The sequence below is a fragment of the Macaca thibetana genome, chromosome 16, assembly GCF_024542745.1.
Source record: "Macaca thibetana thibetana isolate TM-01 chromosome 16, ASM2454274v1, whole genome shotgun sequence".
Classification (NCBI taxonomy): Eukaryota; Metazoa; Chordata; class Mammalia; order Primates; family Cercopithecidae; genus Macaca; species Macaca thibetana.
The window spans coordinates 17528171-17554908 of NC_065593.1; the positions used below are offsets into that span (position 1 = coordinate 17528171).

At 46.9% G+C, this 26738-nt stretch overlaps 1 protein-coding gene across 1 annotated transcript in view; it reads left to right on the plus strand.

The window, feature by feature from the left end:
* NCBP3 (nuclear cap binding subunit 3) overlaps window positions 1–26738 on the plus strand; it is a 107157-nt gene that overhangs the window by 62074 nt on the left and 18345 nt on the right. Inside the window, exons 2-7 of the mRNA XM_050765822.1 lie at window positions 5840–6042; window positions 8971–9036; window positions 12470–12575; window positions 22038–22163; window positions 25473–25601; window positions 25860–25936. Coding sequence (XP_050621779.1) covers window positions 5860–6042; window positions 8971–9036; window positions 12470–12575; window positions 22038–22163; window positions 25473–25601; window positions 25860–25936 — 687 coding nt within the window. The 5' untranslated portion in view covers window positions 5840–5859. The remainder of the gene's footprint in view (window positions 1–5839; window positions 6043–8970; window positions 9037–12469; window positions 12576–22037; window positions 22164–25472; window positions 25602–25859; window positions 25937–26738) is intronic.

Sequence of the window (26738 nt, forward strand, 5' to 3'; positions counted from 1 at the left end):
GGGGTCGGGGGAAGAAAGTGAGGGAGATGGAGAGAGGGAGAATGGAGAAAGTGAGGGAAGACAGTCCTTGCAAGAATTTAACTATGGCCAGGCGTGGTGGCTCACGCCTATAATCCCAGCACTTTCAGAGGCTGAGGCAAGTGGATCACCTGAGGTCAGGAGTTCAAGACCAGCCTGGTCAACATGGTGAAACCCTGTCTCTACCAAAAATACAAAAAAAATTAGCCCAGCGTGGTGGCAGGTGCCTGTAATCCCAGCTACCCTGGAGGCTGAGGCAGGAAGATTGCTTGAACCCGGGAGGTGGAGCTTTGCAGTGAGCTGAGATGGCACCACTGCACTCCATCCTGGGCGGCAGAGAGAGATTCCACCTCAAAAGAAAAACAAACAAACAAACAAACAAACAAGAATTTAGCTATGCAGCGGATGGGGCACATAGATATAGTGCCCCCACCAGGGTCAGCTGCCTCAGGATCTTTTCTTCAACCACGGAAACTTGTCCTCAATGACTGACCTGCACATGTTCCAAGGACAGCCATGAACTGAGGAGTGTGAGGCATGGGGGTCGCGGGCACCCAACTTCAAACTGCACTAAAGAACATCCCGGGCCAGGCGCAGTGGCTCACGCCTGTAATCCCAGCACTTTGGGAGGCCAAGGTGGGAGGATCACGAGGTCAGGAGATCGAGGCCACCCCGGCTAACACAGTGAAACCCCGTCTCCACTAAAAATACAAAAAAATTAGCCGGGCATGGTGGCGGGTGCCTGTAGTCCCATCTACTTGGGAGGCTGAGGCAGGAGAATGGCGTGAACCTGGTAGGCGGAGCTTGCAGTGAGCAGAGATTGCACCGCTGCACTCCGGCCTGGGCGACAGAGCAAGACTCTGTCTCAAAAAAAAAAAAAAAAAAAAAAAAAGAACATCCCTGCTTCAATCAGCGGGGCATGAGCTCAGGCCAGTGCACCAGGTTACCAGCCCTCAGGGAGCATCTGATTTCACCTGAGGAGCTCACATGACCTTTCCATGGCTTTTCCCTGTGCCTCTCCAGGAGAAGTAGGATTCCGTTATTTTTATTCCCCTCCTTGCTGGGTAAGAGAGGAAAGGAATAAGCAGAGGGAGAGGGCTGGGCATGGTGGTTCACAGTTATAATCCCAGCACTTTGGGAGGCTAAGGCAGGAAGATTTCTTGATCCCAGGAGTTCAAGACCAGCCTGGGCAACATGGTGAAACCCCATCTCTACTAAAAATACAAAAATTAGCCGGGCGTGGTGGCACGTGCCTGTAATCCCAGCTGCTCGGGAGGCTGAGGCAGGAGACTCGCTTGAACCTGGGAGGCAGAGGTTTCAGTGAGTTGAGATCACGCCATTGCACTCCAGCCTGGGTGACAGAGTGAGACTCTGTCTCAATAAATAAATAAACAAATAAATAAATAAAAAATAGGCCGGGCGCGGTGGCTCAAGCCTGTAATCCCAGCACTTTGGGAGGCCGAGACGGGCGGATCACGAGGCCAGGAGATCGAGAGACGATCCCGGCTAACACGGTGAAACCCCGTCTCTACTAAAAAATAGCAAAAAAACTAGCCGGGCGAGGTGGCGGGCGCCTGTAGTCCCAGCTACTCGGGAGGCTGAGGCAGGAGAACGGCGTAAACCCGGGAGGCGGAGCTTGCAGTGAGCTGAGATCTGGCCACTGCACTCCAGCCTGGGTGACAGAGCAAGACTCCGTCTCAAAAAAAAATAAAAAAATAAAAAAATAAAAATAAAAAATAGAGGGAGTGACCAATTTCTTTCTTTCTTTTTTTTTTTTTTGAGATGGAGTCTCACTGTGTCACCCAGGCTGGAGTGCAGTGGAATCATCTTAGCTCACTGCAAGCTCCGCCTCCTGGGTTCACACCATTCTCCTGCCTCAGCCTCCTGAGTAGCTGGGACTACAGGTGCGTGCCACCACACCCAGCTAATTTTTTGTACTTTTAGTACAGACAGGGTTTCACCATGGTCTCGATCTCCTGACCTCGTGATCCTCCCACCTCGGCCTCCCAAAGTGCTGGGATTACAGGTGTGAGCCACCGCACCTGGCCAGAGTGACCAGTTTCAATGAAAGAAATCACAGGAAAGGAACCTTTTAGAAGATCCTGTTAATATCCTCCCTGCCCTCTAGCCTACTCTTCATAAACTTCTCCTGAGAGTTGTGTACACTGCCTCAAATCTCCCCACTAATGCGCCTTCCCCTTCATGGACTCTGCTCTCCTCAAAGTCACCAATGACCAACAAACCTCTAGACCCAAACCAAGTTCCATCGTGAACTTATGGCTGAATATGACACTTGCTCACTCCTTTCTTAAAACTCTCTTTCTGGTCTGTCCCAATGTCCTGTTCTCCTGATTTTCTCTGTTAATTAAAAATTATTTCCGGGTGTGGTGGCTCAGGCCTGTAATCCCAGCACTTTGGGAGGCTGAGGCAGGTGGATCATGAGGTCAGTAGTTCAAGACCAGCCTGGCCAAGATGGTGAAAACCCATCTCTATTAAAAATACAGAATCGCCTGGCGTGGTGGCACATACCTGTAATCCCAGCTACTCAGGAGGCTGAGGCAGAGAGTTGCTTAAAACTCTGGAGGCGGAGGCTGCAGTGAGCCAAGCTCATGCCACTGCACTCCAGTCTGGGCAACAAAGTGAGACTCCAGCTAAAAAAAATATGTATCCAGGCTTTGGAAATAGGAAAAAGGAAAGTGCCCTCTTGGTACTGTGCCAGGTGTTATCTGCCTGGGGAACCATCTGATTCTCTACAGATGTATAGCTTTGTCTGACTTCTTATGCACTATTGATTAGGGTATTTTACAACTGAGAGTAGTGGTTTATAGAAAATTCATAACAAGTGGCCGGGCGCGGTGGCTCATGCCTGTAATCCCAGCACTTTGGGAGGCCGAGGCGGGCGGATCAGGAGGTCGGGAGATTGAGACCATCCTGGTTAACACGGTGAAACCCTGTCTCTACTAAAAATACAAAAAAAAAAAAAAAAAAAAATTAGCCGGGCGTGGTGGCGGGTGCCTTGTAGTCCCAGCTACTTGGGAGGCTGAGGCAGGAGAATGGTGTGAACCCAGGAGGTGGAGCTTGCAGTGAGCCGAGGTTGAACCACTGCACTCCAGCCTGGGAGACAGAGCGAGACTCTGTCTCAAAAAAAAAAGAAAAGGAAATTCATAACGAGTAAATAATTCCTGTCCAGTAGTGATGCAAATGTTTTCTGTCTGGTGGTAAAGGGAATCCTGGAGATTCTAGTTTCTTGCCTTATAGGACATTAACTTGCCTTGTCGAATTAATCTCAGCATTCCTTTGACTGACCAATTACATATTCATTCAGGTTCCCCTTCAAACTATTCTTCACGTTTCTACCGGTTTCCCCATCTACTAACGACTGGGTAACAGCTTTGACATGTGTTCATTTGACATCTGTTTGAGAGTCACGTTTTTTAACTTTTTGAAAATTAGGCTTTACCACCTTCCTAAATTCTCTGTGGCTCCAACTCAGCAGGGCGGCACTGCGAACAGGAAAGGGGGTGGGAGACGGTGAGCAAGGTGACCAAAAAGAACAAGGCACAGAGGGCTTTCCTGACAAGTGCTAGGAGCCTTGATGATTGCCCGATGTCCCGGCTTGTCCTGGACTCCTCATGTACCTGCCAGCTGGTGTGCCAGGGCGCTGGGGCTCTTCTGAATGGCACCAAACTGCAACACTGAATCCTCACTGAATTGAGTCCTCAAGCAACAAGGCTCCTCCCCAGCAGGGAGAAGGGCCTGCCCAGCCTTCCTCTCCCATCCCCTCACCCCACAGACCTAGTAATGGTGAGAGCTGTGACTGTCACCTATAGCTGGCCACCCCAACTACACATTTTGCTCGAAATAACACACACCACACACACACACACACACACACACACACACACACATGCATTCTATGTATGCATTCAACCCAATTTTTTAAAATTTATTTTGGAGACAGAGTCTTGCTCTGTCGCTCAGTCTGGAGTGCAGCGGTGCGATGTCAGCTCACTGCAACCTCCACTTCCTGGGTTCAAGTGATTCTCCTGCCTCAGCCTCCCGAGCAGTGCATGCCACTACACCCAGCTATTTTATTTTATTTTTTTAGTAGAGATGGGGTTTCACCATGTTAGCCAGGATGGTCTCAATCTCCTGACCTTGTGATCTGCCCACCTTGGCCTCCCAAAGTGTTGGGATTCGGGCATGAGCCACCATGCCCGGCCTCAACCCGATTTTTAAAACTACTTTGTATCCCATTCATCAAATAAAACTAGTCCTCTAAAGAGCTGTGTCTTGTGTTTATCCTACGATTTAGCCCAAATTTAAGAAAAACTATGATGTAGCCCAAAATTAAGAAAAACCATCCCTTCTGTTAGACCCTGTATCTACATATAAATTATCACATTTAATCCTCACAACCTCCTTTGGAGGTAGGTAATGGTCCATTTTACTGATGAAGGAACTGAGACTCCAAAGTGCTAAGCAGCTTGCCTAAGGTCACACATGGTGGATGGGGCAGGGCCAGCCAGCTCGAAACCCAGGTGTGTCCGATGCGGACCATGGTCTTCCTTAGTTTATCATTATTTGCTCCTCCATGGTCAGCGCTGGCAGGGCCTCAGAGACTGCAGGGTCTCACCTACGCCCTCCTCAGATGCGAAAACAGACCCAAAAACCTGTCCAAAGCTACCCAGGGAGGAAGACGCAAAATCAGGACTCAGGCCAGGCGCAGCAGCTCACGCCTGTAATCCCAGGACTTTGGGAGGCCGAGGCGGGTGGATGGCTTAAGGTTAGGAGTTCGAGATCAGCTTAGCTAACATGGTGAAAGTCTGTCTCTGCAAAAAATAAGAAAGAAAGAGAAAGAAAGAAAGAAAGAAGGAAAGAAAGAAAGAAAAGAAAGAAAGAAAGAAAAGAGAGGAAGGAAGAAAAAGAGAAATGAAGAAAAGAAAGAGAAGAAAGGAAGGAAGGAAGGAAGAAAAAAGAAAGGAAGAAAGGAAGAAAGGAAGGAAGGAAGAAAGAAAGAAAGAAAAAGAAAAAGAAAGAAAGAGAGAAAATCAGGACTCAGAACCTAACAGCTGATCAGTGACACCCTCGGGATGCCTAGACAACCCCTCTCCCCCACTAGGCTAGAAGTATCCGCAGGAAACTACGCTCACAGGTCTACAGTGGATGGCACCCTCAGGAGTCAGGAAATCAGTGTCCAAGTTCTGGCCTTTGGGCAGGTCTCAAATTTTGTGTATGTAACATGGGCCAATTTTGGGGAGACTTTTAAGAGACAAAGGCAGGCAAGGCAAGTAACTTTATAAACCTACAGATTGCCCAGAGGTGATATATCAAGGCTCATCGTAAACTCTGGAAGACTTAGATCCAGCTTTTATCCCTTAAATGGCGTCACCTCGGATCAGTTTCTATACCTCAGTTTCCTCATATATGAAATGGGGGTCATAATGGGATCTACTTCATAGAGTTGTTCTAAGGGTTCGAGCGCTTGGAAGTGTCTGGCCCATGGTGATCGCTCAGTAAAGGTGGCTTTTAGTACAGGTTTAGCCTCAAGGCGTAGCTACATTGTAACCCTTGACTACCCCGGTCTCCTCCAAGCTCCGTCGCTCCCGCAGGCCCCGCCCCCGTCCCCGCTCAGTCCCGCCTTCTCCTCCCCAGGTCCCGCCCGCGCAGCACGCCCGGGTTCCTCCCGCCACCAGGGGGCGGCGGCGCTGAGGGCGGCCTTCTGGCCGAAGCCGGCGACGCTCTAGGTAGCTGCGGCGGCTCCTCTGTGGCCAGTAGCTGCGGCGCTCTAGCCGGCGGCCGTAAGGGGCGGGCTCTCGGTGGTGCGGCCGGCAGGCAGCTATGGCGGCCGTACGGGGCCTGCGGGTGTCGGTGAAGGCGGAGGCCCCGGCGGGGCCAGACCTGGGGCTCCCGTCCCCTGAGGCGGAGTCGGGTGTTGACCGTGGCGAGCCGGAGCCCATGGAGGTGGAGGAGGGCGAGCTGGAAATCGTGCCCGTGCGGCGCTCGCTCAAGGAACTGATCCCGGTACGGGCGGGGGTCGGGGGGCAAGGAGGAGGTCGCGGGGCTAGTGCCCAGCGCCGGAGGGGGCCGGAAGGGGCGGTGGCTGGAGCCCCAGCCGGGGAAGTCTGGGGAGCGGGAGAGAAGGGAGCCAGCGTCCTGGGGACGAGGGCGCCGGGCTGGAGGAGGGACGCGGAGCGGGAGAAAGGACGCCGGTGCGCCGGAAATGGGTGTTGAGGGGGCTGGAGGGGGTGGCGGAGAGCTGGGAGAGAGTTGAGGACCCCCCTCCGCTGCCCCCTCTGAGCCGTGCTGTGCAAAGGGGTGAGTGAGGAGTGTCTGGAGGGCTGAGATAAAGGGGGAGCCCTGGGCGGGAACAGAACCGGGAGCAGCCCAGAAGGAGCTGTTGGGTGGCGCCAGCAACCAGGTCTCTCCTGTGGGTCTTGCCCCGGAGGAATTTGTATCTGTGAAACATGGCACTCGCTCTTTCTCTTGGGAGGGCTGCACTTGTCAGCAGCAGAAACTCACTGTTTCTGTCGTGACTTCAGGGTCATCTTGCGCCACCCCCCCCCCCCCCCCCCCGCGCCGCAGCTCCACTGGCACCTACACCGTGGTCCCAGCATCTCACTCTTAATGAAAGTAAACTAGCAAACGATCAATAGACGCCCTTGATCCCTCATTTACCGCGCTGGGGATGGTGAGGTGTTTTGCTTGTGACTTGGTGGCTGTAGATCCAGTTCTTAGAGCTGATTTGAGGCCTGGATGACTCCTCTTAATTTCTAACTTAATATGAACTACTTTTCACCACATGTCAACATATTTAGACTGAAGTTATGGAGAAAGGTTAAGGTATGATCGCTAGAGATGGCAAACGTTATTGATTATGATTAACAACAGCTAATATATTAGCATTTACCATTCAGTACATTGTGTCACTTAAATATACTGGCCATGCACACCTTTAGTGCCAGCTGTTCAGGAGTCTAAGTTCCAGACCAGCCTCAGTAATATAGCAACACCCCTTCGAGGTCCCTCCTTTCGCCTCTCCCCATCTCAAAAACAAAACAAAACCAAAATAAGTATCACTGCAGTTGTGAAGTAGGTGTTATCATCCTTTCAGTCATTCAGTTCAACATGGTTTTTGTTTTGTTTTGAGACGGAGTTTCGCTCTTGTTACCCAGGCTGGAGCGCAATGGCGCAATCTCAGCTCACCGCAACCTCTGCCTCCCGGGTTCAAGCGATTCTCCTGCCTCAGCCTCCTGAGTAGCTGAGCCCAATGGTGCGATCTCGGTTTACCACAACCTCCACCTCCTGGGTTCAAGTGATTCTCCTGCCTCAGCCTCCCAAGTAGCTGAAATTACGGGGGTGTGCCACCATGTCCGGCTAATCTTGTATTTTTAGTAGAGACAGGATTTCTCCATGTTGGCCGGGCTGGTCTCGAACTCCTGACCTCAGGTGATCCTCCCGCCTCTGCCTCCCAGAGTGCTGGGATTACAGGCATGAGCCACCGTGCCTGGCCAACATGTATTTATTGCATCCCCCACTATGAACCAAGACACAGCCCTAGGTGCTTGATCAAGATCAACCTCCCTGCTGGAGTGTATGCTCCATATAAACTCTCAATGACAAAAAGGAGCCACCCTTGTGAAGACTGAAAAGGGGTTCCCCCAGCCGGGGCAATAGCAAGCACAGAGGGTCTGGGGTGGGTCCAGGATCGTTGCAAAGTTCTGTAGCGCTAATGGAAGGGCAGTAAAAGAGGTCAGGAAGGCAGATAGATACCACGCAGGAAACTGGGACCCAGAGAGGTCAAGGAAACTATACAGTGTCCTGTAATTAGTGACCGTCAGAGCTGAGGCTTCCGTCCTCGCTTGGTTTCCAAATCCCATCCCCTTTGCGTTACACTGTGCTGTATTTGCCTCAGGAATTCTAGGTGAGGCTGGACTTCTGCATTGAGGTGGAGGGTTGGGCTCCACCTGGTGGCTGGGCATGGGGAATTCGTTCAGACTAGGTTGGGGAGCTAAGTGACTGTGCTTCATCTTTTGACATTTTCCACAAAAGCCTTTAGATTTTTCTGTACATGGATACTTTCAGTTGATGGAATCACTTCAGGTTTTGGACAGGCTCTGCTCTTCTTATTGGAGTGGTTGATTGATACCATGGAATCACTGGGATGGGGCTTCTTAATAAAAGGTTGTCAGGGGTGGGGAAGGGTTTTGAAAAGAATGACTCTTCAAAAAGAACCAGACTGGCCAGGTGCGGTGGCTCATGCCTGTAATCCCAGCACTTTGGCAGGCTGAGACAGACAGATCACCTGAGGTCAGGAGTTTGAGACCAGCCGGCCAACATGGTGAAACCTCGTCTCTACTAAAAATACAAAAATTAGCTGGCCATGGTGGCGCACGCCTGTAATCCCAGCTACTCAGGAGGCTGAGGCAGGAGCATCACTGGAACCCGGGAGGTAGCAGTTGCAGTGAGCCGAGTTTGCACCACTGCCCTCCAGCCTAGGTGATAGAGCAAGACTCCATCTCAAAACACAAACAGATAAACAAAAAGAACCAGACTCTGGGTGGTGGCTCATGCATGTAATCCTAACACTTTGGGAGATTGAGGCAGGAGGACTGCTTTAGCCCAGGAGTTGGAGACCAGCCTGGGCAACATAGGGAGACCCTGTCTCTACAAAAATTAAAAAAAAAATGAGCTGGGTGTGGTGGCATATTCCTGAGGGCCCAGCTACTGGGGAAGCTGAGGTGGGAGGATGGCTTGAGCCTGGGGAGTCGAGGCTGCAGTGAGCTGTGATCATTCTACTGCACTCCAGCCTGGTCAACAGAGCGAGACACTGTCACAAAAAAATAAAAATGAAAAAAAAATAAAAAAGAAGAAGCAGCTGTCAGCCCGACTTTTATCATAGGTTTTTCCTCAATTGCTGTCTGAATTTCTCACCCTTCCCCTTTGTGTTAGGACACGAGCAGAAGATACGAAAACAAGGCTGGCAGCTTCATCACTGGAATTGATGTCACCTCCAAGGTAAGACAGGCTATGATTTATTTATTCGCTTGATAAGCAAGTGAACTTAATGAACTTGATCCCTAGGACTTAACAGTAAATATTTCCTCTTTTCTTTTGTTGCTGGATTTAAATTTTCTTTCTAAAAAAAAAATGGTGTTATTGGCCGGGCACACTGGCTCATGCCTGTAATCCTAGCACTTTGAGAGGCCCAGCAAGTAGGTCATTTAAGACCAGGAGTTCGAGACCAGCCTGGGCAACATAGTGAGACCCGTCTCTACAAAAGATACAGAAATTAGCTGGGTGTGGTAGTGCAGGTCTGTAGTCCCAGCTACTCGGGAGGCTGAGGTGGGAGGATCACTTGAGCCTGCCAGGTTGAGGCTGCAGTGAGCTGAAATCATGCGACTGCATTCTAGCATGGACAACAAAAAAAAAGTTTGTGTTATACAACGATGTCTTCATGCATCCTGAAACGGTGCAGGCAGCATTTGTGTGTTCTTACAGCCATGAACCATTTCTAAGAAAATGTCCAGGAAAATCACTCTGGAGTAGTGGCCTAGCTCATAACTCCGCCTGTTGCCATTCTCCTGCCTCAACCGAGTATTTCTAAGAAATCCGCCCGCCTCGGTCCCCAGGATTGGGAATGCTTTTTTAAATGGTATGTCCATTTCTAAAAAAAAATATGTATTGTTTCCACTTGAAATGAAACAAAATATGAAAAGCACCTGGCACATAGTAGGCAGCCCCCCTTTTTCCTTTTTCTTTTTTTTTCAGATGGAGTCTCGCTCTGTTGCCCAGGCTGGAATACAGTGGTACGATCTAGGCTCACTGCAACCTCCCCCTCCTGGGTTCCAGCAATTCTCCTGCCTCAGCCTCCTGAGTCGCTGGGACTACAGGAGCACACCACCACGCCTGGCTAATTTTTGTAATTTTAGTAGAGATGGGGTTTCACTATATTGATCAGGCTGGTCTCGAATTCCTGACCTCAGGTGATCCACCTAGCCTCCTGAAGTGCTGGGATTCCAGGCGTGAGCCACCACGCCCAGCATAGTAGGCCCTTAACAATCTTTATTCCTCATTAGCTGTAGACCCAGAAAAAGAGGACTTCCTGATTGCCTGGCTGTCTAAAGTCTGAAGCCCAAGTCAAGTGAATTATTCTCAGTACTTAAGACTATTGCCGGCCGGGTGCGGTGGCTCAAGCCTGTAATCCCAGCACTTTGGGAGGCCGAGATGGGCGGATCACGAGGTCAGGAGATCGAGACCATCCTGGCTAACACGGTGAAACCCCGTCTCTACTAAAAAAAATACAAAAAACTAGCCGGGCGAGGTGGCGGGCGCCTGTAGTCCCAGCTACTCGGGAGGCTGAGGCAGGAGAATGGCGTAAACCCGGGAGGTGGAGCTTGCAGTGAGCTGAGATCCGGCCACTGCACTCCAGCCTGGGTGACAGAGCAGACTCCGTCTCAAAAAAAAAAAAAAAAAAAAAAGACTATTGCCTTGTATCTAATGATTGCTATTACCAGATTACCACCTTCATTGTAACATCTCATAGAGTCAAGCCTATTATTTTCCTTATATGTAGTCAATACATGTAAGTTGCTTTAATCAGTGATGTTCCATTTTAGACCTTTTTTCTGATTTTAATGTGTAACGTTAAGTTTGGAACAGAATTTTGTATTACATTTCTGAATAATAATATATATTGCTGTATTGAATACATAAAAGCAAAATTAAAAATATATTTCATGCCTACCTTTTTATAATGCTTTTTTTGTTTTTTTTTGTTGTTGTTGTTTGTTTTTGTTTTTGTTTTTGTTTTGAGGCAGAGTCTCACTCTGTCACCCAGGCTGGAGTTCAGGGGTGCGATCTCGGCTTACTGCAACCTCTGCCTCCTGGATTCAATTGATCCTTCTGCCTCAGCCTCCCAGGTAGTTGGGACTACAGGTGGATGCCATCATGCCCAGCTAACGTTTTTATGGTTTATCTGTGTCTCTGTGTGTTTCCGATTACTTAAAGGCCAAAAACAAAACAAAACCAAAAATAAGAAAGAGAATTGGTCATCTTTTAGACAAGAAAAGAGAATAAAGTGAAAATTTTTTCTCACTGTAATTTAAAAAGTAAACTCTTCTTAATCTTACACCGTTTGCCATTATATGAAACAGGTATATGGGAAAAGGGTGGTAGTCTCAGAGTTAGTACTTTGTTTCTAAAGGAAGTAAATTGTTGTTTGTACTAGGAAGACTTCAGTGAAGAAAATGAGCATAGCTATTGGGAAATAACGGAAGTGTTACAATTTTACCGATTCCCACAAGCTCTGTATAGTCAGACCTTCAAATAGTGTGGTGAAGTCAATATACAATTAATGAAGGGGCCTGGGCACCGTGGCTCACATCTGTTATCCCAACACTTTGGGAGGCTGAGGCAGGCAGATCATGAGGTCAAGAGATGGAGACTATCCTGGCCAACATGGCGAAACCCTGTCTCTACTTAAAATACAAAAATTAGCTGGGTGTGGTGGCAGGCGCCTGTAGTCACAGCTACTCAGGAGGCTGAGGCAGGAGAATCTCTCGAACCCGGGAGTTGGAGGTTGCAGTGAGCCGAGATCGTGCCACTGCACTCCAGCCTGGCGACAGAGTGAGACTCCGTCTCAAAAACAAAAAAACAAACAAACAAAACCAGTTAGTGAAGGGTTCCTAAGAGCCATCAGAAACCCACCTTTGGACCTGGGTTTATTTTAGCTCTTAGAAGAAACTTACAAAGCTGATTATTTTTTCAGTAAAGTGTCAATGGTTCTTACCACTTAAAGATGAAAACTGGTGATTCCATGGCCACAAGGCTGGAGGGGGAGAGAGTTTCTTTGCTTCAGTGTTGTTTTTGAACAGACTAGCTTTAGGGAGTGGACTGCTCAGGCAGATACGATCTGGAAGAGCATGACAGGTGTGACTGCCGTTGCCCGCAGACAATGTGAAATGGTTGTAGGTGGGCTCCTAGAAATAGCACTGGAATCAGATCTACTCGCTTACTAGCTGAAGTATCTCCAGCAAACCTTTTTGCTTTTTTGTGCCTCCATTTCTGCCCCTGGAAAATGGGGATGTTGAAATTGTTTAGTTGTAATTTGTTAGCATCATCGATAATAACAAATGAAGTGTCATATAGCTTCATAAACTGTAAAGGACTGTTCATTCACTCAGCAAATGCTTATTGAGTTCTTACTATGTCCCAGGCACAGTGACAGGCTGTGTTAGGTTGGAGATGCTTGCAAATTGCAGCAATATTAACATACTGCCTCCCAGGCATTGAGTGTGACTGTCCAGGTCTCTGCAACAGTTTTTCAAGGTGTAGTGTTGCTTATTTCTTCTTGTTTATTTCAGGTTTGTCACTGACGCATCATGATGCACTCGTGATTTAATTTGCCTTCTCCATGTTTTACTACTTTCACTTTTTCTGTACTTTCTAGGAAGCAATTGAAAAGAAAGAGCAGCGAGCCAAACGCTTCCATTTTCGATCGGAAGTAAATCTTGCCCAAAGAAATGTAGCCTTGGACCGAGACATGATGAAGAAAGGTATGGGGTGTTTTCGGGGAAATTTGTCCACATATCCCCAGAGAGCGACTTTTCCCTGCCACCGCCTCATGCTTCTGCCTTGCCTTGCATGTCCACTCCTTATCCAAACACTCCTGTGAGAAGGGACCTGTGAAGTCTCCATTTCTGAGGTCACCTGTTTAAAGTTCAGATGCTGTCAGCTGGCTCAGATGTTAGAGCTGGAGAATAAAGAGATTGTCTTTTCTGAGGGGGCCCAGAAAAAGTTACCAGTTAGTGGCAGAGCTGAGATTTGGACCTGTGCTTCTAAGGACCCTTACTCATTTTCTGCTTTTATCATCGAGGTGTTAACTTTTGTTTGCATTTAAATGTAGTGAAAGTGTATCACAGTGAGACTTCCTTTTCGGGGAGTTAGAGCAATTTTGAGATTGGTGGGGAAAAGCCATTAACACTTTTATTGATAATCTGAATCTGTTGGCCAGGTGTGGTATCTCATGCCTGTAATCCCAGCACTTGGGGAGGCCAAGGCAGGTGGATCTCTTGAGGTCAGGAGTTTGAGACCAACCTGGCCAACATGGTGAAGCCCCGTCTCTACTAAAAATAAACAAAAATTAGCCGGGCGTGGTAGCAGGCACTTGTAATCCCAGCTACTTGGGAGGCTGAGGCGCAAGAATTGCTTGAACCCGGGAGCCGGAGGTTGCAGTGATCCGAGATTGCTCCACTGCACTCCAGCCTGGGCAACAGAGCAAGACTCTGTCTTAAAAAAAAAAAAATTCTGAATCTGTTGATAGTCTGAATATCTGATATATATAAACCACTCAATAACATCCTGTTGTCAGAGAAAGCTAAACTAATCCTGCCCTGAGTTTTAAGCCTGCCCTTACCTTTGGACTTGTGATTTGATTTGATCTTTGTGTTTTGTTGGGATATTTTGCTCCCTAGAACTCACCCCGAGTTATCATATATAGTAATCTGCCACAGTTTTCTAAAGCAATTTATACATAAAAGGAAAAATTACTACTTTTTTAGTGAGTCTATGTTCTTATTTATTAATCTACTCTAATATAAATCCATGAATGCAGAAGTGTTCCCTGTGTGGCATTTGCAAATTTGGGCGTTCATAAAGGGTTTAGTAGGCAGCCTTCTGACGGCATGTTAAAGGCCTGTATTGTATGAGCTTCTCTAGCCTTGTTTGGTTGATAAAAGCAAAAGCTCTGTAAATACATTGAATGAATGAAAGCATAGCTGCTATTTGTTGTAAACTTGCTTTTTCACCAGACTCTGTTAAGCACATTACCTATTTCTTTCTTTTTTGTTGCTCACAACAACTCTATGAGGAATATATTTTTATCCCTATTTTATAAAGGAGGAAGCAGCCTCAAAGAAGTTTAATAAATTGCCCAGGTCATGTAGCTAGTAAAGGTGGAGTCAGGATTCACACCCGGTTTCTTTGACTCTAAAGCCTTGCTTTTACCTCCTTTGCTCTGTTGCTGTGTAATGTAGGCTATGGTGCTGTCGACTGAAATTGTGTCCCTCCTCAGTCCGTCCTACTGGGCGCAGCAGTGTGGGTGCAGAGCTGAACTGTGGAAGCTGCTTCACTCTTTATCCTGCATGACCAGTTCAAGTCAGAAACACGACCTTGCTTCCCTCGTGGGCGGGGGTTTCTGTTTGAGGAGAAGTCCTGTGGAGGCCAGGGACAGCGGTGAGGCTTGACATTCATGTGCCTGTACCTCCAGGCACGAGCGTCCCCGTGTGTCTCTCTGACAACTCTACCTCGAGGGCACCATAGCTTTATCACACCTGTCGACTTCTGGTCCCGAGAGCATTCCTTGAGGCGCCTTGCCTCTGATATGGCTCATGCCTTTCACTCCGCACGTTTGCCCTTCCTTGTCCCGTGCCTTATCTCTGGTCAGGTGTCACTTCCCCCATGGAGCATCTCTGCTCACCCACTTGAAATGCTTTCTCACTTTTGTTGGAGCTCTTTAGGGTGCGAAAGCCTCCTAGAATCTAGTCTCAGTTCCTTTGTGACTGAGGACAAGTTCTTGAGCCTTGTTAGTTTCAGTCTCCTTGTCTGTGAAATGGAAATACGATACTTACCTTAATAGGGTCACTTTTGGGGTTAACTTTTAATATAAAAAAATTTTTTTTTTTTTTTTTTTTTTTGAGACAGAGTCTTGCTCTGTTGACCGGGCTGGAGTGCAGTGGCCGAATCTCAGCTCACTGCAAGCTCCACCTCCCAGGTTTTACGCCATTCTCCTGCCTCAGCCTCCCGAGTAGCTGGGACTACAGGCGCCCGCCACCTCGCCCGGCTAGTTTTTTGTATTTTTTAGTAGAGACGGGGTTTCACCGTGTTAGCCAGGATGGTCTCGATCTCCTGACCTCATGATCCACCCGTCTCGGCCTCCCAAAGTGCTGGGATTACAGGCTTGAGCCACCGCGCCCGGCCTAAAAAAATTTTTTTTAAAATACAACTCCAATCTCATGGTTCTAAAGATACTCCTAAAACAGGCAGTAAGGCCGGCCGTGGATGTCAGCTGGGGAAGCTTGCTTATTTCAATCGATTCTTTGTCCAGGAGGCAGCAGGGCCTAGGATAGTGTTCCTGAGCCCTGGGGAACCCTGCTGCCCATGTCAGACCACTTTACATTAGTTGGGGTTGGATAGGTCCCAGGGAGAGTTACTGGTTTTCTTTTCTTTTCTTTTTTTTTTTTTTTTTTTTTTTTTTGAGACAGAGTCTTGCTCTGTCGCCCAGGCTGGAGTGCAGTGGCGCGATCTCGGCTCACTGCAAGCTCCGCCTCCTGGGTTCAAGTGATTCTCCTGCCCCAGCCTCACGAGTAGCTGGAATTACAGGCGCCGCCACCACACCAGCTAATTTTTTGTATTTTTTAGTAGAGACAGGGTTTCACCGTGTTATCCAGGATGGTCTCAATCTCTTGACCTCATGATCCACCCACCTTGGCCTCACAAAGTGTTGGGATTACAGATGTAAGCCACTGCGCCCAGCCGTTTTTTTTACCCTCTCTGTCGCCCAGGCTGGAGTGCGATGGTGCGATCTCGGCTCACTGCAACCTCTGCCACCCAGGTTCAAGCAATTCTCCTATTTCAGCCTCCTGAGTAGCTAGGATTACAGGCACCTACCACTGTGCCCAGCTAATTTTTGTAGTTTTAGTAGAGACGGGGTTTCACCATCTTGGCCAGGCTGGTCTTGAACTCCTGACCTTGTGATCCACTCACCCTGGCCTCCCAAAGTGCTGGGATTACAGGTGTGAGCCATCGCACCCAGCCAATAGTTATTCTTTTTGTATCTTCTCGGGTAGTTGTTATTTTGTTTGTTTGTTCGAGAAGGAGTCTCGCTCTGTCGCCCAGACTGGAGTGCAGTGGTGTAATCTCGCTCACTGCAACCTCCGCCTCCTGGGTTCAAATGATTCTCCTGCCTCAGCTTCCTCAGTAGCTGGGATTACAGGCGCCTGCCACCACGGCCAGCCAATTTTTATATTTTTAGTAGAGACGGGGTTTCACCACGTTGACCAGGCAGGTCTTGAACTCCTGACCTCGTGATCCACCCACCCCAGCCTCCCAAAGTGCTGGGAGTAGAGGCGTGAGCCACCACGCCCAGCCAATGAGAGGAATTCTTACAGGGCTGCTGGGGACTGTAACAAAATGTTCCAGTTCATAGAGTGGCGCTTGGCACACAGCAGGTGCCCAGGTAATGTTAGTTCTTATCATCTGGTGTTCTCCATCTTCCCAGCCATCACTGAAGTGACCTAGCTTCTTGGGAGAGTGAGGAAATTGGAATAAGTATGTTGACTCCTGCATCCACACTAGTTGTCAAGTTCAAGTTATTTGTTATTAATACCAACAACAATAATAAAAGATAACATTTGTTAAGTGCTTACTATGTGCCAGTCACTCTGCTCCGTGATTAACTTACCCTTTCAACAGCCCTGTGAGGAGAAGGTGTTTATTATTTCCATTTCACCGAGGAGAAAAGTAAGGTGTTAAGAGGTTGGGAAACTTGCTTGTGGTCCCACAGCTAAGTAAGTAGGAAGGCTGAGGTTCAAAGGCTGATCGGACTGAAACCTGTGTTCCTAACTGCTCTGCCAGCATTCAAACAGTTTGGGATGTGGTACCCTAGACTTTTCTGCATCAAGAATGACTTGCTATGTTTGAATGATTCAGTGTCAAACAGCTTTGGTCTCTTTATGCCCAAGATTCAAGCTTTCATGGGTGGAAGAGACCTTGGAGGTCATCTAGGTTAATCTTCTGCCCAGCCCTGCAGGCCTTTTAGCAAACTTCCTAATGGTCTTTTGGCCGCCGCCTGAATGTTTCTTTTTTTTTTTTTTTTTTTTTTTTTTTTTTGAGACGGAGTCTTGCTCTGTCGCCCAGACTGGAGTGCAGTGGCGCGATCTCGGCTCACTGCAAGCTCCGCCTCCCGGGTTCACGCCATTCTCCTGCCTCAGCCTCCCGAGTAGCTGGGACTACAGGCGCCCGCCACCATGCCCGGCTAATTTCTTTTTGTATTTTTAGTAGAGACGGGGTTTCACCGTGTTAGCCAGGATGGTCTCGATCTCCTGACCTTGTGATCCGCCCGCCTCGGCCTCCCAAAGTGCTGGGATTACAGGCTTGAGCCACCGCGCCCGGCCCTGAATGTTTCTTAAGTGATGGCGTGAGAACTATTTATGAAGCAGACAACTTTATTTTTGGATACTTACTTGTGTTGAGCATTGCCTTCTAGTAATTTCTGTCTGTTAGTTGCTGTGTGACTGTGAAGTCCTTTCATCCAGTAGTCCTTCGGGTGGTAGAGGCACAGGCTTGCTGCCCATTCGCTCAGCTTTGCTTCGTGTGTCGTGACTTTCTGGTCTGCCTTTTCTAAACACTTTGCAGTTTCTGTTCTTCCTGAGGCGAGATACACGTTCCAGTTATGGTTGGATTCACAGAGAGAATGGCAGGACTGTCACTCCCCGTTGTCTCTGTCTCCGCCATTTCAGTGTTGCAGTCACCCTGTATGCAGCCAGAGCACTTAGGTCTTTTCCCCAGGAATGGTGCCCATCAGAGCAGGCTTTCTCATCATGTACTTGAGGCACTTTTAAAAAAAATTACTTTTAAATGTATTCCTATTAAATTACATCCTGTTGATTTCAAACCTCTGCTTTCAGTGTGTTGAGTGAATTTTCATCGTAACTCCACCTTTCACCTCCTAGCTCTACTCCTCAGCTTCTTGCTCTCCATTGTGTACACATGGCTTCTGTTTCTTCATCCAGTGGTTGAAGGGTGGGCAGTGTCTTCCAGTATCATAAGTCTTATTCTATTACCATAAGGCCCACGGTTCATTTTACTGTCATGAGGAACTGGATTACATGCCTTAATGAACTTGAAATAGAGCCCCATCTATGTATTCTCTGAATTTCTTGACCTGGTAATCCTATCAAAAAAGAAATGAGGTTAGTGTGCCTTTTTTTGTTTCATCCACAGGCTTGGAGCTTGCTCCTTACGGAACTGCCGTCATTTCCTGTGGGAAAGATTTGGTTATTTATTTATTTATTTTTTAGAGATGGGATCTCACTGTGTTGCCCAGGGTGGTCTTGAACTTCTAGATTCAAGTGATCCTCCCATCTCAGCCTCCCAAAGTACTGGGATTACAGGCGTGAGCTACCGCACCTGGCTTAAGACTTAGTTTTTAAAGGGATCATGGATTCTAATAACCTTTTTTTTAAAAAAAATTTCAGAGACTGACAGTGAGCTTTTCAATCTGAGATTTGGGAATTTTTCCTTTTTTTTTTTTTTTTTTGTGAAAACCTGTACAGGATTAACCCTTCTCACAGTTTTAAGGTACTTCCCTGCTACTTTTTAGAGATTACTACCTAATTCTGAAATCGTAGCTGTGTGTTTGAGTTAGTACGTGGGATATAATTCTAGACTAGAAGATTTAAATCTAAATTCTTATGCTCTTGTCACCTAACTTGAGTTTTGACTGTTCTTTAATGATAGTTGTTAGCAGAATAGCAAAATAGGTCAACAGTTCTGCCTTTTTTTTTTTTTTGCATCATCTTCCCAAAGCAGATTTTGCTATAAACACAAAAAGAAAGCTGTCAGCATTTTTTTTTTTTTTTTTTTTTTAGACAGAGTTTCACTCTTGTTGCCCAGGCTGAAGTGCAATGGCATGATAGGCTCACCGCAACCTCCGCCTCCCGGGTTCAAGCGATTCTCCTGCCTCATCCTCCCGAGTAGCTAGGATTACAGGCATGAGCCACAACGCCTGGTTAATTTTGTATTTTTAGTAGAGATGAGGTTTCTCCATGTTGGTCAGGCTGGTCTGGAACTCCCGACCTCAGGTGATCTGCCCACCTCGACCTTCCAAAGTGTTGGGATTACAGGCATGAGCCACCGTGCCCAGCCTGCTGTCAGCATTTTTGATGAGCCTGTTCACTCTGGACTCTAATCTTTTCTTCATTAGCTCTTTTACAAACAGTTCATGCTCACCAAAGAACATTTGGAACATAGAACAGGAAGAAAAGTTGCTCACAGTCTACCATCCAAACCCAGTCATTGTCAATATTCCGTGTGTTTCCTTCTAATCTCTTATGGGCGTGAACTTCTGTTTTTCTCCTTTGTAGTCACATTGCTTTTTTTCGTTCCCTGGACAGTCCATGGTCAGCATTTCCATGTTACTGTATAGCCTGGCATTAGTCGTTCAGATCGTGCCATTCTCATTGTAATCTGTCTCTCTCCTACCTGTGTGCTTTGGCAAGTTGTGCTCACCTGAAATTCGCCACCTTCTCTTTTCCAGGGAACCCCAGGAAGTCCTTGTTAGTGGCTGGCAGTGCAGTAGTGAGCAGAGGCCTGAATGTGGATAAGATTGATTGAGTCCAAGGGCCTTCTCGGTGCTTGGAATTAAAAGCCATGACTTTGGAACAGAAAGAGCCTAAGGGAAGTAAGGAGATGGTTTCCTAGAAGGCAGCAGAAAGCAGGGAGAGCCCCGAGTGATGATAGAGGAAACAGACCGAGGATTAGGGAGAAAACATTAGGGAGACGTGTTGATCTGACAAAAAACATTAATTTTAAATGAGACTAGCATAGAAAACAAAGACCAAAAAAAATGACAAAAATAATTGCCAAGGGCATCATAACATTACAACATTAAAAAAACCTACAGGTGAAGAAATACCTTAAAAGCAAACAGGAAAGAGTATAAGGAACAAAATTTCTGGCCTCAGATGTCTTTTTTTTTTAAAAAAAAAATAGAGAAGGTCTCACTATGTTGCCCAGGCTGGTCTCAAACTCTTGGGTTCAAGCAATCCTCTCATCTCGGCCTCCCAAGGTGCCGGGATTACGGGCACGAGCCACTGCACCCAGCCTCACATGTCTATTTTAAGTTAGAGAAGTCGTACACATCAAAACTTGGGCAATGGATAATCCTGTTCAAAAGAAGCAGGTAAAGATACAAAAAAAAAAAAAAAGAGAGAGAGGCAGGCGCTGGGTGCAGTGGTGCACGCCTGTGATCCCGCACTTTGGAAGACCGAGACAGACGGATCACTGGAGGTCAGGAATTCAAGACCAGCCTGGGCAACATACTGAAACCCCATCTCTGCAAAAAATAAAAAAATTAGCTGAGCACGGTGGTTTTTTCTTTTGGAAAAGGTCTTACTCTGTTGCCCAGGCTGGAGTGCGGTTGTGCGATCATGGCTCTTTGCAGCCTCAACCTCCTGGGCTCAAGCAATCCCACCTCAGCCTCCTGAGTACCTGGGACTGTAGCTGTACACCACCACACTCAGCTAATTTTTAAATTTTTGGTAGAGATAGGGTCTCCTGGTGTTACCTAGGCTGGCCTCTCGAACTCCTGGGCTCAAGCAGTCCTCCCACCTCAGCCTCCCAAAGTGCTGGGATTATAAGCATGAGCCACAATGCCCACCTGGATTCATAAATCTTCACGGTATCTTTATCTTTTTAAATCTGGGCTGTCAGGAAAGTACTCAACTGAGTTACTCTGGCCACACTCACATGGGCTCCTGTTAAACGCATCTCTTAACTCTTTGAGATTTAAAATTATTATGTGTTTAAAATTGTTAAACACATTTTTTTATTTGTAAAATTTTTTTGTTTTAAATAGAAGTAGTAGCATATATCTACAGAAGAAGGATGGGAGAAAAAATTTTTTAATTTTGTTACTAGCATGTAAAAACATGCTTGGGAGTAACAGCCATTAAATTCTTTCTTTAAATTTTATTTTATTATTATTTTTTTGAGACGGAGTCTCGCTCTGTCGCCCAGGCTGGAGTGTAATGGCGCGATCTCGGCTCACTGCAAGCTCTACCTCCCGGGTTCACGCCATTCTCCTGCCTCAGCCTCACGAATAGCTGGGACTACAGGCGCCCGCCGCCTCGCCCGGCTAGTTTTTTGTATTTTTTTTTTTTTTTTTTTGAGACGGAGTCTTGCTCTGTCACCCAGGCTGGAGTGCAGTGGCCGGATCTCAGCTCACTGCAAGCTCCGCCTCCCGGGTTTACGCCGTTCTCCTACCTCAGCCTCCCGAGTAGCTGGGACTACAGGCGCCCGCCACCTCGCCCGGCTAGTTTTTTTGTATTTTTTAGTAGAGACGGGGTTTCACCGTGTTAGCCAGGATGGTCTCGATCTCCTGACCTCGTGATCCGCCCGTCTCGGCCTCGCAAAGTGCTGGGATTACAGGCTTGAGCCACCGTGCCTGGCCAGAATTACGTTTTTAATAGACCCTTCCAGTTTGCCCTTCAAAGTGACGATGCCCACCAGCAGGGGAAGTAACTCTTTCCCCTACTTACTGCCAACATTTCACACTAAAATATGTAAGATATCTTGATTCAAGTACCAGAGACGCGGGAAAAATGAGATGTAAAATCTGGTCGGTGAAAACTGCTGTCCTCTTGTTTTCATGTGCATGTTAATGATCGGTAGTGAGGTCAGCCCATCTCCTCACATGGTTATTGGCCTTTTGTATTTCCTTTTATGTAAATTGCTTACTCATGTCCTTTGCCCATTTTTATTTTGGGTTGTCTTTTTTTTCTTAATTGACTTGTAGGATCTCTTTAGTTTCATGCTTTGACATAGTCATGGGCAGCATCTTTCAGAATTGTCTCCACTACTGCACATTTCTCTTCAATATACATTTAAAAATTTTGGAATCAGCCAGTTAGCTTCAACAAATACTCCTGTTGAGCTTGATAGTGCTCTGATTGCTACAGATTAATGTGGGGAGAGGTATCATGTATTTTATCAACACCCTTTGTTTGATCTTTCTGAGCCTGATACACCTGCTCCGAATTAATGCTGTTGTTCAGTGATAAAAGTTAAGGTAGTTTATCTTACTGTTGTGTCTCGTGCTCTTTTGAAATAATTGTAGTTTCTCTCAGCATGTTTCTTTCTAAACTCGTGCTGTCTGAACTGTTAGGAAGGAGGGCGGATGGGATGTGCAGTTGCGGGCAGGAAAATTCTATCATCTTTTCTGTGTCTTGTCTTTCTAGCAATTCCCAAAGTGAGACTGGAGACAATCTATATTTGCGGAGTAGATGAGATGAGCACCCAAGATGTCTTTTCCTATTTTAAAGAATATCCTCCAGCTCACATCGAGTGGTTGGATGATACCTCCTGTAAGTACACCGAGTTTTCTGTGAATATGCTTTTGTTGATGATTTTTCAAGAGGTCCTGCCATCAGAGATGATGAATGATTATGGCTCATACTACTTGTTTATGCCTAACTTCTGCTGTTAGTCCAGGAGAGAAAAACTTGTCGAGCAGTGGAGCCCAGCATGCCTTTACCAGTCTGCCAGCCCATACCCCGTAGTCTTCCAAGTCAGCTTAGAGGGAGGTGGTGGCCAGGGCTCTAGGAGGTGGGTTACTGGCTTCTGAATCTGCCGTACTCGAGTGAGGCCCCTTTAACACTCACCTTTTCCCAATAAAGGAGAGGATCCAACTGCATAGACTTGGGGCTGCATTTTCAGAGCCTTGGACTTTGTCGTTGCTGCCTTCTGTACTGTTACTCAGAGGGCTGTGTCTCTGACCTAGAGAGAGACCAGTATACACACTCGACAGAGTGTCATTCTGAATAGCAGAGTGACCTAGAGCTAAACACTCTCGTAGACCTCTCCTTTCTGCCTGCCTTGAACTGCGTGTTCTACAATATCACCTGCTTGCCCTAACCCATGAGCTTTCCACCTTGTGGGCCAACTGTAATTTTAACTTGTCTGCTTACTGTAAGTCTGACCTGACCTCTTGTTACTGCTTTGCTGGCTTCTTGTCTTGACTCACGTCTAGTCTGGCTTTCCTTGCTGCCAGCTGGCTGACCTACTAGGTAGCACCCTGGATAGCAGCCTGGTTTTCTTAGCTGCTCTCTTCGGAAGGTGTCTTCACTGAAGGAGAAACATGACTGAGTGAAACATTTTTCTCCTTTTTTCTTTCTGTTTAACTTACACTATCCAAATCAGGAACCGGCAAAGCTTTTTCTATGAAGGGCTGGAATACAGATATTTGAGGCTTTGTAGGCTTAACGGTCTCTGTCACACGTACTCAGCTCTGCTGTGGTAGCATGAAAGCAACTATAAATAATACGTAAACTATGAGCCTGGCTGTTTTCCGGTAGAATTTTATTTACACAAACAGGTGGTAGGCCGGGCATGGTAGCTCACTCCTGTAATCCCAGCACTTTGGGCAGATCACTTGAGATCAGAAGTTCAAGACCAGCCTGGCCAACCTGGCAGAACCCCGTCTCTACTAAAAATACAAAAATTAGCCTGATGTGGCAATGCATGCCTATAATCCCAGCTATTCAGGAGGCTGAGGCAGGAGAGTTGCTTGAATCCGGGAGGCAGAGGCAGCAGCGAGCCGAGAAAGTGCCATTGCACTCCAGCCTGGGCAACAGAGTAAGACTTCATTTCAAAAAAACCAAAAAAACAAAAAACAAAAAACAGGTGGTAGATGTATGTAGTTTATTGTATATTAATCATACCTACATAAAGCTGGCACAAATATAAATAAACAACAGGTGGTGGGCTAACTTTTGCTTGAGGGTTATAGTTTACTAACCCTGATCTCAGTCATTAAAACTGTGAAGGCATAGTAGAATTGGAGGGGCTCTCAGAATTACTTAGTTCACCTACCTCGTGTTATTTATCAGAACCTGAGAAACAGAGGAAGGAACATGTTGCCTAAGGCCACGTGGCACATTAGTAACAGAAGTGAGAGCCTCAGACCTTCATTTCCCAAACTGAGATACAGGGGACACAGAAGTTTGAGAAATACTCTTTTAAACAAAGGTAAAGAGGTTTATTTTCTGTGAGACTTCTCAAAACCCTTTTCTTGCTAAATTATCTTCCTTAAAGGGGCACATTAAATTAGTTGCTACAAAGCCAACTGGCTGTCATGCCTCCATTCTCCATATCCCAGGGATACCTCCGTCACCCACGTTTTCCAGAGGGAAGGGGGAACATCACTTAGCACGTCCCGACAAGGAACAGCAAAGGGCTTCCTGTAGGGGGCGGTAGTGTAAAGGACAATCCAAACTTATTTGACAGTTATCATCAAGAACTGCTAATACTTGAATATTCAGTATTTAACTACCTGTGTTCTGTCCCAAGTAGTTTTAATATACACAACCCTTTTTCATGGAATACTTATTTTGTGGAACCCAGTTTGGAAATGCAGCTCTAGGCTAATTTCATCAGAGAGGTTTTACTATCCTTTTCTTTCTTTTCCCTTCCCTTTCCTCTCTCTTTTCCCTTTCCCCGTCCTTCTTCCCCCTTCCCCCTTCCCCTTCCCCTTCCCCTTCCCCTTTCCCCTTTCCCCCTTCCCTTCCCCCTTTCCTTTTCTTCTCTTTTCTTTTTTTTTATTTTCTTGACAGTCTCACTCTGTTGCCCAGGCTGGAATGCAGTGTCATCATCTTGGCTCACTGCAAGCTCTGCCTTCCAGGTTCATGCCATTCTGCCTCAGCCTCCCGATTAGCTGGGACCACATGCACCTGCCACCATGTCCGGCTAATTTTTTGTATTTGTAGTAGAGGCTGGGTTTCACCATGTTAGCCAGGATGGTCTCCATCTTCTGACCTCATGATCCGCCCGGTTCGGCCTCCCAGAGTGCGCTCGCTCTCACTCTCTCTCTCTCTTTTTCTCTTTCTCTCTCTCTCTCTCTTTCTCTTTCTCTTCCTCCCTCCCTCCCTCCCTCCCTCCCTCCCTCCCTCCCTCTCTCTCTCTCTCTCTTTCTTTCTTTCTTTCTTTCTTTCTTTCTTTCTTTCTTTCTTCTTTCTTTCTCTTTCTTTCATCTCTCTCTTTCCCTCCCTCCCTCCCTCCCTTCCTCCCTCCCTCCCTTCCTTCAGCTTCTCATTTCTTTTGTTTTTTTTTTTTTTTTTTTAGTAGAGACTGGGTTTCACCGGGTTAGCCAGGATGGTCTCCATCTCCCGACCTCGTGATCCGCCCGTCTCGGCCTCCCAAAGTGCTGGGATTACAGGCTTGAGCCACCGCGCCCGGCCTTCTCATTTCTTTTGAGACAAAGCCTCACCCTGTTACCCAGGCTGGAGTGCAGTGGTGTGACTTCAGCACACTGCAGCCTCAATATCCTGGACTCAATCCATCCTCCCACCTCAGCCTCCCAAGCACCTGGACTACAGGCTCATGCCACCATACCCAGCTAATTTTTCTATTTTTTGTAGAGACAGGGTGTCACTATGTTGCCCAGGATGATCTCCCTTCAAGCAAATCTCCTGCCTTACCCTCCCAAAGTACTGGGATTACAGGCTTGAGTCACCATGCCTGGTCTGTGTTTCTCTTCATTAGTTGGTTTGTATATTTACTGATGATAATCTGTTGCTAGATGGGGCTGTAGTGATGAATGCGATGCGGAATCTACTCTCAAGAAGCTTTTACCATTTGCAAAGCCATGTAATGTCTTATTTTACATTTTATTTTAGGTAATGTAGTTTGGCTGGATGAAATGACAGCCACACGAGCACTTATCAATATGAGCTCCCTGCCTGCCCAGGATAAGATAAGAAGCAGGGATGCCAGTGAGGACAAGTCAGCCGAGAAAAGGAAAAAAGGTAACTGAACACAAAGGAGGGAACTGGGGTCTGAAAGTCCTTCTTTACACAGTCCTGTTGTGGGTCTTTGAGTTTCTGAGCAGAGCTCTATGTAGCATCTCATCACCAAGCATTTCTGAACTAAGCTATGATGCTTTAGATCATCAGGAAATAGGAGAAAATACTGGACTTTTAAAATTATATGAGATAGTTCATCTTGTATCTCATTTTATGAAATATTTTATCTTGTTTCGTCTTGTCCTTCACATTCCATTTTAGACAAGCAGGAGGACAGTTCAGAGGATGATGAAGCTGAAGAAGGAGAGGTTGAAGATGAGAATTCCAGTGATGTGGAGGTTAGTAACAGTGGAAAGACAGGTGGAAAGTTACTGTAAAAAATTGCTTACTGTCTTTTTAATTTAAGCCTTAAAGACTTAGTTGTGTTTTTTTCTCTAACTTTTTTTTTTTTTTTTTTTTTTTTTGAGACGGAGTCTCGCTCTGTCGCCCAGGCTGGAGTGCAGTGGCCGGATCTCAGCTCACTGCAAGCTCCGCCTCCCGGGTTCACGCCATTCTCCTGCCTCAGCCTCCCGAGTAGCTGGGACTACAGGTGCCCGCCACCTCGCCCGGCTAGTTTTTTGTATTTTTTAGTAGAGACGGGGTTTCACCGTATTAGCCAGGATGGTCTCGATCTCCTGACCTTGTGATCTGCCTATCTCGGCCTCCCAAAGTGCTGGGATTACAGGCTTGAGCCACCGTGCCCGGCTCTCTAGCTTTCACCGTTAGACCTTCTGAGGGTGCACCAGGCTCTTGTCCTTTAAGTTCGCGTGGATATAACGATTCACCTTGAAATCTCAGAATAGTACTCATGCTTCTACAAAAGAGAAAATAGTTTTATTGAGAAATACTTCGAAGTGTTATCTAATTGGTAAAATGAAGAAACAGCAAGTAATGGCATACTTCCTAATGGATTATGTACTATTGTTAAAAATATTAGCATGTATTCATTTAAAAAATATTTCCTGAGTACCTATTGTATACCGTATTCTAAGTGCTAGGGATATAGCTTCAAGTCAAACAAAGTCCTGGCCCTCTTGGAGCCTGCACTCTAGTGGAGAGTACAGAGGATACGCTGATGCACAGATACCTTACACTGTGTCA